The 14,666-nt window shown below is 37.4% G+C and overlaps 3 protein-coding genes across 3 annotated transcripts in view; 1 reads left to right on the forward strand and 2 right to left on the reverse strand.

Annotated features, from left to right (window-relative positions):
- LOC134329110 (uncharacterized) overlaps positions 1 to 5,363 on the reverse strand; it is a 6,721-nt gene extending 1,358 nt beyond the window's left edge. The window contains 1 exon segment of the mRNA XM_063010357.1: positions 4,960 to 5,363. Coding sequence (XP_062866427.1) covers positions 4,960 to 5,363 — 404 coding nt within the window.
- LOC134329072 (uncharacterized) overlaps positions 1 to 14,666 on the forward strand; it is a gene marked incomplete at its 5' end in the record, with an annotated part of 63,802 nt that overhangs the window by 15,857 nt on the left and 33,279 nt on the right. The gene's annotated exons all lie outside the window — the stretch shown is intronic.
- LOC134329097 (histone H4-like) lies at positions 6,086 to 6,400 on the reverse strand. Its single transcript, XM_063010343.1, has one exon. It carries the CDS (start codon positions 6,395 to 6,397, stop codon positions 6,086 to 6,088), a length of 312 nt encoding a protein of 103 aa, XP_062866413.1. The 5' UTR covers positions 6,398 to 6,400.

Raw genomic sequence — 14,666 nt, forward strand, 5'->3', positions numbered from 1 at the left:
CCCAACCTACCCAGGTTGAAATTTGTTGGGGAAGGGGAAGTACCGAATCGTAGCACAGTTGGAGCACATCTCATACGTTCTGAGTGGATAGAAGCTAAAGACATTTACTCTTTTATCACTTTACAAAATCAAAGAGAATATGAGCTGGTTTTCTACACAGAGCATATGTTGAAAATGTTTTGCCAGCTATTCAATGCTTGGATTGGGGAAGGCTTTTGGAAAAACTGGAATATCACAAGCTCAGCTCCCCAAGATATTGTCCATATTATCATCAAGTTCTGGACTGGACGAATCGCCGATGAAGACGTAAATTGCTATATCAGAAGATACTGTGAGATTCTACAACCTCCGGATAAGCCAGTGGATCAGTTCGGAATATGGTATGGAGTAAGAAGATATAAAGTCAAGCTAAGAACGAACGAGAATGGAGAGATCCAGCAATTGCCCAACACTATAGCTATGGGTCCTTATGTAGGAAAGATTTCATACCCTGGACAAATTCAACGATGCTACATATGTAACTCCGCTCAACATCAAGTAAAGGACTGTGATAAGACCAAATGTTGGAAATGTGGACAGTTTGGACACAAAGCTAAAGATTGTGTAGATGTGGAACAGTGTGGACTGTGTGGACAAAGCGGTCACTCGTATTTCACGTGTCCTAAATCTTTCAGTAACCTTTTAAAGAAGGAAAGAAGACAAGCACAACCAAATCTACAAGCTCCAGAACAAACTACACCTGAAACAAAAGATCCAGCTTGTGATAAACCTGACAACAACGACCAGCCACAACAAGAACAAGCGAATAAAGAATCCAACAGCAGTGAGGAAGAGTCATCCGGTTCAACAAGCAGCGATGAAGCGGATAGCAGTGATGAGGAAGACGACAGCGACAGCGAAAGCAGTGAGGCGACGGATATCGACAGTACACCGGCACAAAGACAAGCGGATAACATCGAACAAACAACTACAACAGAACAATTAAAGAGAACTAATGAAAAAACGGAGGATATGGAAACAAATACTGAAACCAACACGGACAAATCACCGAACTTGGAGAGAAGATCGAACACTCAACAACCTGAGATCAAAACTGGAAAACGTATAAGATCCCCAACAGAGACAACAACCAAGAGACCAAAAGATAAGTGAGATGTTCACCCACTTATTTAATGTTTGGGGGGATTAATGTTATAACTTATAATGTAAGAGGAATACAAACGGAAAAAAATAGAACGGAAAAATTAGATAAGCTAAAACGGTTAAAGGCAGATATTTTATTTCTCCAGGAATTAAGATTAAAAACTCATGATGACATAAAAAACGTACAGCAAACATGGAACATAGGTGAATCTGTAATCTCTATAGGCGATGATTTAGCGGATGGTATTGGAATATTTTTTAAAACAAAACAGATAAATATTATTAAGAGAAGAGATTTAATACCAGGTCGACTTTTAGTGATAGATTGCATTTTAGAAAATCAAAAAATTAGGTTAATAAATATATACACAGCACAAGACAGTTTTAAAAAAATACAGCTATTTCAAAAAATGAGAGAATTGTTGCTTTGCAGTCATAACATTATCTTAGCGGGAGACTTCAATGTCATAACAGATAAAGAAGACAGAGTTGATGGATTACCTTTTAAGCTAACCAGAGCAGCAAAAGTATTAAAATAAATATGTGATGAATGTGGAATGAAAGATGTTTTTAGGGCTTTACACCCTCATAAATCGGGTTTCACAAGATTTGATAACAAGGCAAAAACGAGAATAGACAGAGTATATGTATCAAACCAAATAAAAGTTGAACAATATAAAACAGAATTGATAATAAATTCAGATCATTTAGCCGTAAATTGTAAAATTCTTTTAAATGCAAAAATTAGAAAAAACTATTGGAAATTAAATTTGAAATGCCTGAAAAATGAACCACTCGTAGATGAATTAAAAAAGGAGGTAAATATATGTAAAGATCTAGATGTTATCTCTAAATCGTATTTTGAATTGTGGCAAATCTTAAAAAATAGGCTTAAAAATATGCTGATTAGGAAATGTAAAGAACTAAATCAAAAAAGAAACCAGACATATGATGAATTACTTACAAATTATATAAAGAACAAAACAAAAATGAATAAAACGCCACAAGATTTAACAGAAATAGATGAACTTAAAGAAAAAATTGATAAACTGAACTGCGATTACCGCAACAGCTTAAAAGTAATGTGTGGCTATGAAGGGCCTGAGAATACTGATTGTAATATACATAATCTTATTAAGAAATATAAAGAACGTAAAGAAACAAAAAATGTTAAAGGAATACGGACAGGAAATAACTCAATAGTAACCAATGGAAAAGAAATAGCTGATGAAATTGTTAAATCATTTAAAGAAATGTATAAAAAAACAAGCACTAATGAGAGTGATGTAAATAATTTCTTAAGAGAAACGATCCAAGGTATAAATGTAAGTTTTAAGGAAATTGTTGGGAAAATCACCAAAGAAGAAGTTAGTAAAGCTATCGCTTCGTTAAACAAAGGAAAATCTCCAGGTTCCGACGGTTTTCCTGCTGAATTTTATTTGTTATTGTCTGATGATTTGTCTGATTTACTTTTTTCAGTTTTTAACCATGGAATAGAAACAATGGACATGTACGATAGTTTTTATGAAGGTATAGTAACATTAATCTTTAAAAAAGGTGATGAATATGATTTAAGTAATTGGAGACAAATAACTCTAATGAATGTGGAATATAAAATCTTTGCAAAAATTTTAATGAACAGGTTGCAGGTAATTTTAAATTCTATTATCGAACAAGAGCAAACATGTGCAATTAAAGGGAGAAACATGTGGGATAACTTATGTATTATTAGAGAAATTATTACATGCAAAGGCCTTAATGTACCTGGGTTTTTTATGATTGCATTGGACCAAAAAAGAGCATTCGACTTTCTATCAAGAGACTATCTGTGGAGAGTATTGCAATGGTATGGGTTTCCTGATGAATTTATAAATATGGTTAAACTGTTATATAAAGAATCAAAAGTAAGAGTAAATGTGAATGGGAACCTGACTGAAAGTTTTGATATATACACGGGAGTTAAGCAAGGATGTCCACTAAGTGCAGCTTTATATGTGATAGCGATTAGCCCTCTGTTGTTCAAAATTAAAAAAGATCAAATGTTATCAGGGGTTCAGGTTAACAATCAAATGAACAGATGTATAATATCAGCTTACGCAGATGACATAACTTTGTTCATAAAAAACCAAAGAGAATTAGATAGAATCAATGATCACTTTTTAAATTATGAGAAAGTATCTGGAGCAGTTTTGAATCAAAATAAAACAGAAGCAGTATGGATTGGTGACCCAAATAGTAAACCAAGTCTTAGTATACAAGTAAAAGATGAAATCACAGTACTTGGTATACAAATAAGCAATGAGAATGCATTAGATAAAAATTGGAATAAGAAAATTTTAGAAATGACTGAAGAGTCCAACAAATTAATGAATTGGAAAACAAGTTATGAAGCAAAAATAAATTTAATTAATGTCTTTATATTAGCAAAATTATTGTTTCTATCCATTGTATTTCCACCAACGCAAAATATAATAACAAAATTGAACAAAATTTGTATCAGAACAATATGGGGTAGAAACTTCGAAATAGTTAAAAGAGAATTCCTATATAAAGCTAAAAAGAATGGAGGACTAGAAGCAACTAATTTTGGAATAAAGCTTAAAATTAATTATTGCAAACATATTAGTTTAAGCTTAGCTCGAAAAGCAGCTTGGTTAGGGAATACTGATGAATGGGCCAAACTAAGAGGGAAGAAAAGGAAAGATGTCCCCTACTATAAACTCTTATATGGCGACTTTGTCGAAAAATATAGACTTTTGGAAATAAATTGGGTCACGCAGTCCAATAAAATAATTCATAAAGAAATTGCGAATTACATTTATAATGGTATGATACAGTTTAAAGACTGCACAAAAGAGGAAAATGAAAATCTTATAGATTTATTACAAAATAAAATAATATCTAGAAAAATGAAAGATACAATGTGGTTGTCAGCCTTAGGTAGATTACCGGTGAGAGCAGTAGTAAAGTGGAGTTGTTTTGTTAAAACTAACTTATGTCCAATGCCAAATTGCAACGAAAACGAAACAGTTGGGCATTTACTAGTAGACTGTCAACGCTCCAGAGAAATTTGGAATTGTATTAAGGACTTGGGATTAGATATAGAACTGTCTAGGAAAAACGTCATTTATGGTGGCTTTAACCTTGATAAACTATGTGGAAAAAGACTTTTGTATTGGATTGTGATTGCTGTAGTGGTGAATCAAATATGGAAAACTCGATGTAAAATGACAACTGAAAATGTGTATATTGATTGTGAAGATGTAGTTAAACAATGTATGGCCAAATTAAAATGCATGAAAAAATGTAAAATGAAATCTAAACGCATGACAATTCCATGGGACCTTTTTAATGGACTTTAGACAAATAGTGATCGAGTTTAATTAATTCTAAAAGAAAATGTAAATATTTGTATTATTACATGAAATGTATCAATTAATGTAATATTACTGTACGTGTATGATGTAAATGATATTTGTAATGTGATATAAATTTGTACAATAAAGTTTATTTAAAAACCCTAAGGGGCACATGAACCACGTGACCGCGTGATCAAGAAGTCTCTCTGTACAGCTCTGAGTGCGTCATAATATCTTAGTACAGTGACATTTGATTCTGCGTGTTATTCTAAACTCACCACATAGTGGCAGTCAGGGCCCAAAAACAGTAATATATTAATAAATAAATAAAAGATGATAAGGTATTACAAACATGGAAAGCTACCGAAATGCAGTGTGAATAATATATTCAAATATAATACTTAAAAAAAGAAGAAAATTCTCTTATCTTGATAAGATGGGTGGCTCTTAAAAGAACCGTTGGTTTGCCAGAGCGACTAAGGCGCTTTACTTGGAGCTGGTGTACTTGGTGACGGCCTTGGTACCCTCGGACACGGCGTGCTTGGCCAGCTCACCGGGAAGCAGCAGGCGCACGGCGGTCTGGATCTCCCTGGAGGTAATGGTGGAGCGCTTGTTGTAGTGAGTCAGACGAGAGGACTCACCAGCGATACGCTCGAAAATGTCGTTGACGAAGGAATTCATGATGCCCATAGCCTTGGAGGAGATCCCGGTATCAGGGTGGACCTGTTTCAGGACTTTGTACACGTAGATAGCGTAGCTCTCCTTCCTGGACTTTCTGCGCTTCTTGCCTCCTTTGCCGGCAGTCTTGGTGACGGTTTTCTTGGAGCCCTTCTTGGGCGCGGCCTTCGCTGGTTCAGGCATGATGCTGCTGTTTCCTCTAGAACAAACTACAAGTGAATGTAGACGCTCTACACGCCCGCTTTATTAACCCTGCATGCTGAGTAAGTCAAGTTGGAACACGTAACTCTGATTGGTCCAAAGTCCTGGGTTTCTATTGGACAGACAACATACCGTTCCACGCCCCCTTCTGCCCCATTCACTAGAATCTGTTCTTTGTTGTCTGTTCCCGCTTAATCTGAGGTCGATACATGTTTTAAAACCGAATATAAAATAATCAATAGCAATATTTTGTTACATTTTATTAAATTGTATATAATTTCATTACAATTACAATTTCATTTTTTTGTTTGTTTAGTTTTTTAAGCGAAGCATTCGGGCACAATGTTTTACTGTATCTTACACAAAGATCGTGTTAATGATTGTAGTGTAACCTACAGTATGGCTGTACATTGGTAGTATGCAAACACGCCGTATGAAGGCTAAAACGAGAGATCTGATAGTAAACGTAATACTAAAACTACTAATGATAATTCCAAGCTTTTAGGGCTACATAAGTGAATGTGTTATTTTTTCTTAGAATGATGCTTTTGGGGCTAAACGAGTGATTTGCACATCCACGCATCAGTGAACGTACTACTACTACTACTAATAATAATAATAATAAAGCAGAAGGAATTTCTCTTTTGTAGAAAATATGGGTGGCTCTTAAAAGAGCCGTTGTGTTAGCGTGGAGGTCTGAACGTTTAACCGCCGAATCCGTACAGGGTGCGTCCCTGGCGTTTCAGAGCGTACACCACGTCCATTGCGGTGACGGTCTTTCTCTTGGCGTGCTCGGTGTAGGTGACGGCATCACGGATGACGTTCTCCAGGAACACCTTGAGCACACCGCGGGTCTCCTCGTAGATCAAGCCGGAAATACGCTTCACACCGCCACGGCGAGCCAAACGGCGGATGGCGGGTTTAGTAATACCCTGGATATTATCACGGAGAACTTTGCGGTGACACTTAGCGCCTCCTTTTCCAAGACCTTTGCCGCCTTTTCCTCTTCCGGACATCGTTACTGCTCTTGTTGAGATGAAGTGAGTCAATGCAGGACGAGCGTTCACGGCGAGCCTGTTATTTCCCTCTACCGGACCTAGTTGAAGACACGAGGGCGGAGATAAGCAGCGACCGCCCACTGTAACCGCAGCTGCACGGAGTAGGCCTCATGTAAAGCGCATAACTTATTACCTCCACTGTTTTATCCCCACAGTAAATCGGTCCACAATCGATGTGATGTATTCCACATGACATATTTTCCTGTAACTAATGTTTAATGTTAAAAAAAATTTTTTAAACATGTTGTGCCAGAAAAAAGAAATACAAACAAAGAAACAACCCTAAACCCTATGCAACCTTAAACCCTATTACAATTTACTATAATCGCCATGTTTGTCGCATTTTTTAATATTGTACAATTAGGTGGGACAAAAAGCCATTAGAGACATGACAATGTAGCCAAAAAAAAACATATTAGGAATACAGAAAGACGGTGTGGGAGAATACAGCAGTGTATAATAAAAAATTCATATTAGTTCAAATCAGTACAGTTGTAGTGAATATTGAATTTTAAACAAACAAATAGCTTTAGAAACTTTTCAGTGCTTGTAAAAGTAGCATTAGAGACACGTTATGATAAAAACAAAGATCTAAAACACCTGCAGCAGTGTAGGAGGAGGTGTAGGGTAAAGAGAACATGAGGGTAAAATTGTGTTGGAATGTGTAATATATAAATGGACAACACCAATGTTTGTTGCTAGCTTTTGCAGATGTGTGAGTGTGTGTGTGTGTGTGTGTGTGTGTGAGAGAGTGTGCTGGATCTGCTAGAGAAGTTCTGTCAGACCTGGGCCCTGACAGTAAATCCTGATAAATCTAAAATCATGATCTTCCAAAAGAAAGCCAGATCTTAGGAGAGCAGGTACACTTTCAATCTAGGAGACACCGCCCTAGATCACACCCTTTCTTATGATTACCTGGGGCTCAAAATCAGCGCCTCAGGAGGCTTCGGTCTGGCAGTGGAAGCACTGAAAGAGAAAGCCTGCGGAGCCCTCTATTCAATTAAAAACTAATTCATTAAGATTGACATCCCAATTGGAATCTGGTTAAAGATCTTTGACAGTATAATCCTGCCCATTGCGCTATACGGTATTGAAGTATGGGGTCCACTCAGTCATCATGACTATACTAGATGGGACAAGCATCCCACTGAAGTCCTGCATGCAGAATTCTGCAGAATGATTTTACATGTACAAAAAAAAAAACCCAACCAATGCATGCAGGGATGAATTAGGTCGATACCCATTAATTATTAATATTGATAAAAGAGCCCTTAAATTCTGGATGCACCTAAAATCCAGTCCCACAACAAGCCTGCAGTTTCAGGCACTCCAATCCCAAGAGCTCTACCCTGAAAAGAGTCCCCTGTGTCAGCTAGTCCAGAGACTGACCAACACACTGACCCCTAACAACCCTAACTCTCTGACCAGCACTGCTTCCCAAACACCAATCAGGATCACCCAAATTATCAAACACCTCATAAACACTTATCTGGAACATTGGACAACCAAATCCCAAAATAGACTAAACTGCTATCTGACCCTAAAACATGAATTCAACCTGGCCACGTATCTCCTTACTGTCCGAGATACAAAGCAGAGACACATTCTCACCAAATACAGACTGAGTGACCACAGCCTGGCCATCGAGAGAGGCAGGTTAAAAAAGCCCTGGATCCCCAGAGAGGAGAGACTGTGTGGTCACTGCAGGACAGGTGAGGTTGAGACAGAGGTGCACTTGCTTCTAAACTGCCCAAAATACACAACAATCAAAAACAAATATTATAATCAGTTAGAAAGAGAGGTGAGTGGCTTCAGATCGCCGACAGACAGCCAGAAACTGGCCACTATATTAGGAGAGGGACCATCAGCCTCCACTGCAGCCAAATATGTACATGAGTGTCACACACTCCGGGACAGTGAGTGAAACACCAGATAATACCCCCACCCATCCGCCGCACACGCACACACGCACACACACACACACACACACACACACACATCACAAACCCACCAAACACACATCACACACACATCACACACACATCACACACACCCACCACACACACACATAGTAATATTTTCTTCTTTTGTGTGTGAATAATTGTCTAATTACATAATGAATATTTTCTTACCATTTTTTTTATATATATACACCTGTTTTTTTTTTTTGTAAATATTTATATATACTATATGTATGCTTTGACAATACAAATATAGAAATCTGTCATGTCAATAAAGCAAATTCAATTGAATTAAACTGAGAGAGAGAGAGAGAGAGAGTTTAAAAAAAAAAGTAAAATAGGTGGATATTTACATTTTCAGCATACACCTTTATCCACAGCGACTTACATTACAGTATACAGTCTGAGCAATTGAGGGTTAAGAGCCTTGCTCAAGGGCCCAACAGTGATAACCTAGCAGTGGTCGGGCTTGAACCAGTGACCCTCTGGTCACTGGCCTAGTACCTTAACCACTAGGCTACAGCTGGCCTGCTGGATGTGTCACCTGGACTGCTAGAGCCATAGATGTTTTGTTAAAGTGGGTGTTAGGGTCATGAATGAGTAAATAACTAAATAAATACATAAACAATGAATACATGAAACAAATAAATACATAAAAAAATGTGTAAAGCAGTGTTTGGATTTGTCTGTGCTGAACAATACTGATGCAAGTCTTTATAAGTGACATCTGTGTTAAAAATGTGTTTGTATATTTCACTGTATTGTGAGAAATGGGACGTTATAAGTCATATTCTGCTAAAGCATAACGTTTCATAAACATATTTCAAAATCAGACACATCTTGATTAAAGTGAAAGTGATCTTAGCTGTGTATCAATAAAATCCAAATAAGTGAAAGAAGACATTTTATGTTTCAGTGTTAGCTGTGTTAAAGCCATTTCTGAGTTTTAAAAAGAATTATTTAAAAAAAAATAGATTTTAATCTGTTGTGTAGGAGCCATGTGTTGTTTTGGGAATGTGTCAGTGTATGTGAACTCAAATTAAGTAATTAATTTATTTATTTTCTTCTTTTATGGGGGTGGACTGGGGTTTTTTAATTTCCTTCTCAGTTTATGATTTAGGTGTGTGCGAGTGTATCCAGCTTCACCGTAATGTGTTCGCGAACAGAACTGTGAGTGCAATAGATAGAAACTGCAATTTCTTAACAAGACATGCGCGTCTATTTATTTACTGAAGTCAGAAGTAAAGCCGGTTAAGGTTTACAATTTAATTCCCCATTATGGTACTAAACACCGTGAAATACAAGAACGTGAACAAAGCACAACATTCAGGTGTGAAGCTTTGCTAGCTCAAATACAAAAGCAACAAGGTCTTTTTATAGCGCTTTATGTACTTTTTGGAAATCACAAAGCTGGTCTTGACTGCTTCAAAGGACTAAAAAACAGCAAATAAAGTCATTAAGTTCCAAAAGTTATAGAAATAAGATTTTGTGTATTGATAATGTGAAAACCTACACTTTTAATGCCCACCTGTTTTCGTGAAAGTAAATTAAATAGTGAAATTATGTTGATGTTTTTACTCTGCCTCCTTCTAATTTCATTGCCTGATAGTAAAAATAGGATTAATTTAGGTTTAGAACTAGCTTGGGGTTATCCTAATTGGGTTAGATACATGTTGGGGTTATCATAGTTACGGTTAGAAACATTTTGGGGTTATTATAGTTTGGGTTAGAAGGAGGTTTTAAATTGAGCTCAACAGACATCATCTGTGCTGCCTAGGAACACAAGACGCACCTGGAGATGACGAACCACACCTGGGTCCTCATGCCTTCAAATCAGGTAGCGAGCACAATGAGTGCCAGCCTGAGTGTGAGTGCCACCAAAAACTTTAATTCCTCAGCTGTGCAGTGGGGCTTCGGTCAGGCCTCCGTGCAGGACACTGGAGCTTCTTGAAGCCGAGCTTCTCTTTATGTTTGTGGATTTTGCTTTGTGCACAGAGGTATAGTCCTGCTGGAACAGGAAGTGGCCTTCCCCTTTAATCTAATTCAGTCATGGTCTTTATCTCACTCGCTTATGACACTTGTTAACACTTGTTAGCTATGGTGGCGGCTGAAACACATGAATTACCAAATTAGAAAAGGCATCATTGTGAATTCGGTTGTTTTATTACCACTATTACAATAACCAGTCTTATGGTTAACATTCAATATTCTGCTCATTCCTTATGCCTTCATCCAGCGTGTTTACATTCTACCAATGTACAGCCATACTGTAGATTACACTACAATCAGTTTATACGATCTCTGTGTAAAATACAGACTGTGTACACCGTGCAACACCAACGCCACTAAATCCTCCTAACAATTTTTTATATTACATAAAAATACATAAAAATATACATACATAAAAGAAAACACACACACATACACACATAAACACACAGATTTAATTGCAAAATTTGGTATCGATCCGATACCAAGTAAATACAGGGCCAGTATCGCCGATATCAATCCGATACCGATACTTTTTACTTATAAAGTAGCTTATTTATTTTTATGGAGGGAAGAGCAAGGAAGTGTGATTTATGAGATGAATGGATCATCAATATGCTGTACAGTGAGATATGTAGGTGCTTGACCATGCAAAGTCTTAAAAACCAACAAAAAAACGTATTTATTGAATGTGGTATTGGATGGGTAGCCAGTGGAGCTGTTTAAGTGTAGGAGTTATGTGATCACGTGATCTTGTATGTGTTAGGACCATCGCGGCTGAATTTTGTACATGCTGTAGTCTCTTAAGCTTGAAGGCAGGGAGACCATAAAAAACAGCATTACAGTAGTCCAGTCGGGAAGTGATTAGTGCATAAATGAGAGTTTCAGTTACATAGTAGAAAAGAGAGGAGAGCAGTCTAGATATGTTCTTAAGATAAAAATCAGCAGTTTTAGCAACATTTTTTATATGTGATTCAAAAGAAAGAGTGGAGTCTAGAATGACACCAAGATAGCGGACCTGAGACGGACCTGAGGGAAGAATTGGTAAAATCTGGAAATTTTAACATATCATATTACTTTTTACAATTCTTCAAAAGTGCCACCAGAGGGCGGCAACACAAAAAAAATTTAAACATAGGTTACAAGATCTCATTTTACTATAATGTTACGATTCCTTTTGATGGTATAGGGGTATAAATTCTCCCCTTTGTTAGTTTTCAAGAAAATGGCATGAAATGGGTTGCAGTTTGTCTTCCGACTTCACTCGCAAAATCCGCGATGGGACTGAAGCTCCCAGCGACAGCTGTCAATCAAAACGGGATTCAGCCTTTCGACTGATCCTCCAATCATCTTGCAGAAGCTCAGCGTCCAGACCCGCCCACAGCCCCATTCACCCCCAGAGACGCTCAGCATCCGGGGGCGGGACAAAATCGTGGCATTTATCCAATGATAGTGCGAGTTTCGAAGTCCCGCCCATGCAGCCCCATAGAAGCAAAGAGACGCTCAGCGTCTGTGGGTAAATGCATTGACGCTCCGGGAATGTATGAGTTAACAAAATCAAGTCGATTTGTGATAAGTAGCTGATTCTGAACGTCTCATCGTCTTCAAGATGAACGTGTTCTAACGCATTTGTAGTCAATGAAATGTTAACACTGCTGTACATATTTGACCATTTAATTTTTGACATTTTAGGGGAAGCTGAGCTTCCCTTGCAGTCTTACAGAAATCGCCACTGGTTTACACTCTATCTTTATCCTGACATTCTTTTCTTTGTTATTTATTTCTGGCGGTCTCCTGCTTTAACTGGAAACCCCGCCCTCAGTCACGCCACCCTATTGCTCATTGGTTGCAGTGGAGAACAGGCTGCAACCAACTAAAAGCCACTTGTACTGGATAGCTCAGTGGTTAAGGTACTGGACTAGTAAACAGAAGGTTGCCGGTTCAAGCCCCGCCACCACCAAGTTGCCACTGTTGGGTCCCTGAGCAAGACCCTTAACCCTCAATTGCTCATTGTGTAAGTCGCTTTGGATAAAAGCGTCTGCTACATTTACATTTTCGGCATTTAGCAGACGCTTTTATCCAAAGCGACTTACAGTCATGACAGTATACAGTCTAAGCAATTGAGGGTTAAGGGCCTTGCTCAAGGGCCCAACAGTGGCAACCTGGTAGTGGTGAGGCTTGAACCGGCAACCTTCTGAATACTGGACCAGTACCTTAACCACTAGGCTACACTGCCGACTATTGTCTGCTAAATGCTGAAAATGTAAATGTAAATGTACTGCTGATGTTTAGTCATTCCACCATGCCTCTCATTGAATGCAGTGGAGAAAACGTTGCAACCAATCATTAGACACTTGTACTGCAAAAAGACAGAAAGAGCGAATAACCAAACACAAATACATAAAAACAGAAGAAAAAAAAAATGTGTCCCTCAGGCACGTAACAATATCATATCAGTATTTTTTTATTTTGCAATTCTCCAAAAGTGCCACAAGAGGGCGACATTACAAATATTTTTTTATTATGGTCACAAGAAAACTGGCCACAAATAATCAATTAATCAAAGTAAACACTCTAGCTTTATATTTTCAGTATTTAGCAGATGCTTTTATCCAAAGCGACTTACATTTTGCAGTCTAAGCAATTGAGGGTTAAGGGCCTTGCTCAAGAGCCCAACGGTGGCAGCCTGGCAGTGATGAGGTTTGAACCAGCAACCTTCTGCTTACTAGTCCAGTATCTTAACCACTAGGCTACAACTGCCCTTGACATTCTTTTCTTTTTTTTTCTTTCTTTTTCAGTCACTCCACCATGTCTCTAATTGGTTGCAGTGGAGAACAGGCTCGTAACAATATCATATCACTATTTTTTTTTACAATTCTTCAAAAATGTCACAACAGGAAGACATTACAAAGATTTTTGTTTATTATGGTCACAAGATCTTATGTTAACACAACATATTATTTTATTGCAATTCTCCAAAACTGCCAAAAGAGGGAGACATTACAAGATTTTTTTTTACCATGGTCACATGATCTCATTTTACCATGTCATGTAAATTTGTATAACAATTCTCTAAAAGTGCCACAAGAGGGCGACATTTCATTCTTTTTACCAGAGTAACAAGAAAACTGGCCACAAATAATCACAAGGCTAAAATTACAGTGGTCTGTCTTCCTGCATGTGCTCTTAACATAACCTTGTAGCTGTATTTACTTAACCAGAGCTTTAGAAATATTCACTCTATCTTTAACTTAACATTATTTTCTTTCCTTTGTTTATTCATGGCGGTCTCTTGCTGTTTTTTTTTTTACTGGAAGCCCCGCCCCAAGTCACTCTATCATATCTCTAATTGGTTGCAGTAGTGAACAGGCTCGTAACATTTTAATCTCACAATTTTTTTTACAATTCTTCAAAAATGCCACAACAGGGCGAAATTACAAAGATTTTTGTTTATTATGGTCACAAGATCTCATATTAACACAACATATCATTTTATTGCAATTCTCCAAAACTGCCAAAAGAGGGCACAGTACAAGATTTTTTTTTACCATGGTCACATGATCTCATTTTACCACATCATATTAGTTTTTATAACAATTCTCTAAAAGTGCCACAAGAGGGCAACATTTCATTTTTTTTTTTTTACCAGGGTCACAAGAAAACTGGCCACAAATAATCACAAGGCTAAAATTACAGTGGTCTGTCTTCCTGCATGTGCTCTTAACATAACCTTGTAGCTGTATTTACTCAACCAGTGCTTTAAAAGTTTACACTCTATCTTTGTTTTGACATTCTTTTCTTTTTTTTTTTTATTTGTGGCTGCTACTTTTTATACTGAAAGTCCCGCCCCCAGTCACTCCATCATATCTCTTATTGGATGCAGTAGAGAAAAAGCTGCAACCAATCAGCAGCCACTTGTATGGCAAAAATACAGAAAGACAGAAAGAGAGAACAACCAAACACAAATACATGAGAACAGAAAACACGTGTCCCTCAGGCATGTAATAATATCAAATCCCTATTTTTTTTTATTTATTTTTTTTACAAATCTCCAAAACTGCCACAACAGGGCAAATTTACAAAGATTTGTTTAACCATGGTCACAAGATCTCATATTAACACATCATATTACATTTTTGCAAATCTCCAAAAATACCACAAGAGGGCGACAGTACAAGATTTTTTTTACCAACTTGGTCATATGAACTCATTTTTTTTAGTTCTCAAAACTGCCACAAGAGGGCGACATTACAAGGATTTTTTTTACCATGTTTATA

This window comes from Trichomycterus rosablanca, chromosome 15 (assembly GCF_030014385.1).
Source record: "Trichomycterus rosablanca isolate fTriRos1 chromosome 15, fTriRos1.hap1, whole genome shotgun sequence".
NCBI lineage: Eukaryota > Metazoa > Chordata > Actinopteri > Siluriformes > Trichomycteridae > Trichomycterus > Trichomycterus rosablanca.